The 6,000-nt window shown below is 37.2% G+C and overlaps 1 protein-coding gene across 1 annotated transcript; it reads right to left on the bottom strand.

Annotated features, from left to right (window-relative positions):
- Positions 1–572: 572 nt before the first annotated feature.
- LOC100805993 (cation/H(+) antiporter 20) lies at positions 573–4,259 on the bottom strand. Its single transcript, XM_003542411.4, has 4 exons — positions 3,805–4,259; positions 2,709–3,734; positions 1,135–2,073; positions 573–1,019 (listed from the first exon to the last, which is right to left on the bottom strand). Exons 1-4 carry the CDS (start codon positions 3,982–3,984, stop codon positions 690–692), a joined length of 2,475 nt encoding a protein of 824 aa, XP_003542459.1. The 5' UTR covers positions 3,985–4,259; the 3' UTR covers positions 573–689.
- Positions 4,260–6,000: the final 1,741 nt, after the last annotated feature.

Below are 6,000 nucleotides of genomic sequence, written 5' to 3'. Positions count from 1 at the left end.
TATTTGGTTTCCCTTCCAGTTTTGCACCTCCATACTTCACGTTCAGTAATTTTGTTTTCTTCATATGAAACATAACATATTTGATTATGCTTGCACACAAAATATGTTTGGTTTACAGTTGTAAAATTATGTTTGAGACACAAGTAATTTTACGAACTGATCAGGACCCTTGCTTTGCATTCATTTTACTTTTATATATTAGATTTATATTGAAATATACACAACAATTTTTCCAACTACAAATCAAACATACACATAATCAGTTTGTTCAACACCAGGACGATAGTAATAAGGACAAAGAAGCACGAATAGACAGTAACTCCAATAAGATGAGCAGCAACCACGCAAGAGAAGAATGATGGCACAAGTAAAAAAAAGTAGAGAGAGAAAGTGATTGATGTGATAGAAAAATAAAGAGAGAGAGAATTTAAATAGTGAAAATATATCAGTTAAAAATGAAAATAAAAAACAAAAACAACTTATTACTTTCATCATTTCCTTTAGGGAATGTTAAAAAAAGGAGGAAATGAAAAATAGTCATATTTTTATATATATTAATAAAATATTTCAAATTTGGTAAAAAGAATATTTCATTTAAAAAAAATCGAATACCATTTAAGATGTATAATGTTTGAATTTGGTGTAATTTCAAACGAAGCCTAGTACATTGCTTATATCTTGTTACACATTTATATTACATTGTCATTTCTCATAGATAAAGGGGTCTCCCCATTCAGTAGCGCATTATGTTGTTGAATTACTAACACTGAAGAAACCACATCATGCGTTGATGATGCTAAAATGTCTCCAATAGGACCTAATTCCTCGTGCTGCCTATCTACCAAATCTGCCACCAAACTCAACGAAAATTGACCTTTCCCAACAATTATGAGATCATAATCCTTACTTCGCCCTAATGCTAACACCTCTTCCATAATATTACTAGCTACCTTCTCAAAACACTCTACCATTCCATTCCACTTTCTTTGGAACCTTGCCATTGTTGCATCATCTAGCTCCTACAAGCAATTAATTAAGACAAATCAATATGAAGAAGAATTCTATAAATTAAAAAATATACGTATAAATTTGCAAGGAACTAATATAGCTTAAAGTATAAGCAAATGAATATACCTTTTCCTTTGGAGGGTACACTTTAGATATGGCTAAATTGTAACTTTTCCCATTAGTTTTGCTTGGTGAAGAGTGTGACATGTCGTTACCTTCCAACACATCTTTGTGAATGAACCTCACAACAGTCACTTTAACCGCTGGATGGTTAGATATTCTATCCCCCAACTCCAAGGCCTCACGATCGTCGGGCCCACCAAAGAACAAAACACAAACATGTTGGGTCACAGTGGTATATAGGCCCAAATTCTGAGGCCCATGTCCATATCCTCGATCAACAAGCACAGCCACAGTGCAAGGTGCATTCCTAAGTACACTTTGGTTCACACCTCTCCACCCATGGCCAATATTTTCCTCCATTTGGTGTTGGGAAACCTCACTGTTCTCCTCCTCATTTTCCATTTCCACCTTCTTCCACCGCTTGTGGAAAGGCAAGATGATCATGGTCACCATTTTCTCATCTGCCACGTGGCAAATGTCATCATGCATAGTGGACAACGAAGAGATAGTGGTCTTGGACTGAACTGAAACTTGACCCAATTGACTATGGGCTTGGAAGGCCCTATAAAGTTGCTCTAGCCACTCAACATGGCTAGAGCCACTCTTATTATCAGTGTTCTGAGCCAAGATGATTGATGAAGAGCGTTCTGTGAGCTCAACAAGGTGCATGATGAAGAGTTTGATGGAGGATTTTTGGATGCTACGAATTGACTCAATCAAGTTAATGATGGAAGGAGCGTTGTTGGGGCCATGCACACACGCCAAGACGCGAAACTCGTTAGTGGCTTTATCATTAGTGTCAAGGTCACCTAGTTTTCTCAGGGTTTGATGAAAGGATATGTCATTAGTGTTTTTATAGATGGACAACACTATTGGGGTTGTAATGAAGGTGGTGAATAGAGCCATAAGAACCAAAATGGCAAACATTTCATCGTTTAACACCTGTAAAAGATAATAAGAAGCTCATAAATTATAAGTGAAACAAAAAGAAAAACCTCTTTTTAATTAGTATTAGAAATCATTCGTTAAAAAATTTACAGCATCAATACGATTATAATTAACTTGAACCGTTATATGGCATGACTATCTTACATTAGTAATTTATCTTTGTCCTTAAGCGTTTATTATTTTATTTTATTTTGTAACTAGGAGATATATAAAATTTCTTATTCCTCTCCCCAAATCAGTACCATTTTAAAATAAAATGGACCTCCAATTGAATTTGGTTGAAACAAAAGATAATAAAACATGGCTTCCTATTTTATGCATGGAATCTTATGGTGAAAATTGACACTATGTACCTTATCAAAGTCATAATACGCTGTTTTCAATACTCCAATGATATATTTAAACGCATTTTTTTTCTTACATTACTGTAAATTTAATTTTTATTTATTTACAAAAAAAGGAAATAATTTAGTATTTTTTTTTGTTAATAATGAATTTGTAAAAACGTGATGTGTACTTATCCGTTTATTGACGACGTTAGTACGTTACTACATCAAGTTCAACGTTGAAAATTGTAGGTGGTTGAAAATGAAAGAGTTAACGTTGAAAATAAGGTTCCGAAATGTAACCTTTTTTTCCTTCCCAATGTTGAGGACGATGAGCTCCACCAATCCCTTAGTGTTCATGAGCACCGCCAGCGTCATCGCCTCCCTCATCGGAATCTTGCACGCCACCGCCGTCAGAAACGTCCCCCCAATCTTCCCGGCGCACGCCGTCGCAATCACCAGCGCCAAAATTCCCCACCCCTTCGCGCCACTTATCGTAGCCACGTTCGTCTTCAACCCACTCGAAGCAAAATACAACGGCAACAACAACCCTACAACGAAATCCTCAACCCTCTCTATCAGCCTCTCCGCAAACGCGCCCTTCGGAACCGTTATTCCGAACACGAACGCGCCGAAAACCGAGTGGATCCCAATCATGTCCGTCACGAACCCGAACACCATCACGAGCAGCAGAGTCAAGCACACGTAGGTTTCATCCACCGCGCCGGTCACCGGAGAGCATTTTCCGGAGACGAATCTCATCGCCGGTTTGACTAATATCATCATGAAGGCGACGAAGGCCACGCCGGAGAGGAGCACCCATAGCGAGACGAGGGGGCTCTTGTGGACGTGGCTGTTGACGCCGTCGCCGGCGAGCGCGATGGCGAGGGCGAGGAGGATCCACGCCGCGACGTCGTTGAACGCGGCGGCGGCCATGGCGGTGCAGCCCACTCGCGTGGTGAGGAGCTTGAGCTCGGTTAGGATGCGGGCGAGCACGGGGAAGGCCGTGATGGAAATCGCCACTCCCATGAAGACGAGGAACTGAGCGAAGCCGACTCTGTCGGTGCCGTCGACGGTCTTGCGGAGGATTAGGGCGAGGCCAATGCCGGAGACGAAGGGGAGGGACATTCCGGCGACGGCGATGCTCAGAGCTCTCTTTCCACTCCGGCGAATCGTGACCAAGTCGAGCTCGAGACCTACCAGGAACAAGAAGAAGAGGAGACCTATGCTAGCCAGCGATTCCAGCAACGGGGTGCTCCATGGCGGGAACAGGCGGTGCTTGAATGTCTTGTTCCTTCCCAGAACGGAAGGACCCAAGACAATCCCAGCCTGTCATAAATAAAAAAATGCACAAGTTATTTTATAAAGACTGAAACAAGTTGTATTTGATTGAACTTACTATAATTTGGGCGATGACTTTAGGTTGTCGGATAGGTTTGAGGAGGAAGGCGAGAGAGCGGGAGAGGAGGATGATTAAGGTGATTTGGAGAATGAGGAGAGGGAAGGCGAAGTCTAAGGGGTTGTCTCCTTGCCATAAGCCGTTGGAGGATGTTTTGATGGAGGTTATGTTTAATGCCATTGTTGCCGTTTAGTTGGGGGAACTTGGAATCCAAACAGACTCACCAATTGGTTTAATAAATGTTGACAAGAAGTGGGGAAAATATCTTGTGGCTGTGGGTAGCAACGTTCACCAAACGGGTTTGTGGTGGTCACCACTTCCCATGCCACCTGCTTGCTACGCCTAGTTTTGTTAGTCAACTTTTCAACTCGTTCACATCTCCTTTTCTGCCAAAACCCTCTGCAAGAACAAGAGAAGAGACTAATCTTTCTTTCCAAATATTACTGAGATTTATTCTAGAGATTACTTTGTGTTAATAAGTATTATTATTTTGCACATCAAACTTTTGCTACACAATTGGTATGAGTATATGCTAACTATATCATACCATGTAATTCATGTTTCATTGGTAGAAAGAAAAAAAAATTAAATTAAAAATATAAAACCAAAAAAACACAAAAGTTTGAAGTTTTTTTTTTTGAATAAATTGTTAGAATGTGAGAAATATGTGATTTATGTAGAGACTAATAAATAAATAATTAATAATTAAACACTATTGTAATTGGGTTAAATAACGGTTAGTTGACTGATTATAAAAGGAATTAATACCTACTAATATGAAACAATGTTTCATTTTTAACAAAAAAGTGTTCTTTCTAAATGTCGAGAAAAAATAATAGAAAAAGAAGTGAAATCTTGTTTCTTTTCTCTTTCAAGAAATCAAAATACACTGAAAAGAAACTTCGATATAAAGAAAGATACATATTATTTATTTATTATTTGTGAGAATTATAAGTTTTAAGATATTGTATCTAGGAAATCCTTAAAATTTATATGAATAATGACATCTTTTTTCTCAATAACTAATGACATCCTCCATGGCCAGTAGTAGTATAGTATATTTACTCATTCATAATGGGAAGAAAAAAAAACAAAATATAAATCAGACAGTGGTGTAGTGGCTTGGGCTGTGTTTGTAAAACGGTTAAATCTGTGTTGAACGTGGATCTTTCAATTTTCTTCAGTCATGTACTCATGTTTAGTTTCTTGATATATAGATGCTGAAACAGTTAAACAGATACACACTTGGAAGTCTGCTTTTGTTCAATCATAAGAAAATATTGTGACATTTGATATAGCATATTATATTGATAATGAATAAATATTGTAGCTGCGGGAGAATATTGAGGGGATAAATTATTGAACTTAGGACAATCTCGGCAATGACTTTAGGTTGAGGAGGAAAGAGAGAGGGAACGGCTTCACTACGATAATAAAGGTGATTTGGATTAATTTGGACTATTAGGGAAGTCTTTATTGGAGGATGTTTTGACGGTGGTTATGTTCAATGGCATCGTTGCCGTTTAATAGTGGAAACTGAAAAATCATAACTTTTTCAAAGCATGTGCCAAGACATAGGAAAGTGACTTTGGTTTAAAAAGCCTGTAGTGGAGTGTAGGAGAAAAGTTTTTCATGCTCTCTGAAAATTAAATAAAATTTATTTGAATGATCATTAAAAAAAATTAAACTTCAAAAAGTAAAAGTCTCACTTTTTTAAAAAAAATTATGAGAAACTGATTTAAAAAATATTTTTAGAAAATATCCTTTTTCAATGAAAATTATTTTTTAAAATATATATTGAAAAAATAAGTATTTTAAACTACGATACTCTTAAAATAAAAAACTTCCCTCGGGTAAACGCTGCTTGAAAAGTGAGAATAATATCTTGTGGGGGTGGATTTTAGGCAGCAACGTTTAATTACAACTGGTAAGCACTTACCAACCTGTTACCATATATTTTTTGTCAACTTTTTTTCATAATTATTTCTACTTTTCTAAATTTTTTACTATTTTCTTTCTTTTTGTTCTCTCTCTCTACTTACGTGTGTGTTCAAGATTTTTTTTTTCACATGTTACAATTATTCTTTATTAAAGATAATACTGTTCACAATGGCAAATGGCAAAAGGCAAAAGAAAAACCAGGATTGAATCCTTCATTTTTTTTTCTGAGGTGCCATAAAATTGTTCACGTGAGAA

The sequence above is a fragment of the Glycine max genome, chromosome 13 (assembly GCF_000004515.6).
Source record: "Glycine max cultivar Williams 82 chromosome 13, Glycine_max_v4.0, whole genome shotgun sequence".
NCBI classification, from domain to species: Eukaryota; Viridiplantae; Streptophyta; class Magnoliopsida; order Fabales; family Fabaceae; genus Glycine; species Glycine max.
The sequence above is the reverse complement of the archived record's forward strand: the minus strand, read 5'-3'. Positions and strand labels throughout refer to the sequence as shown.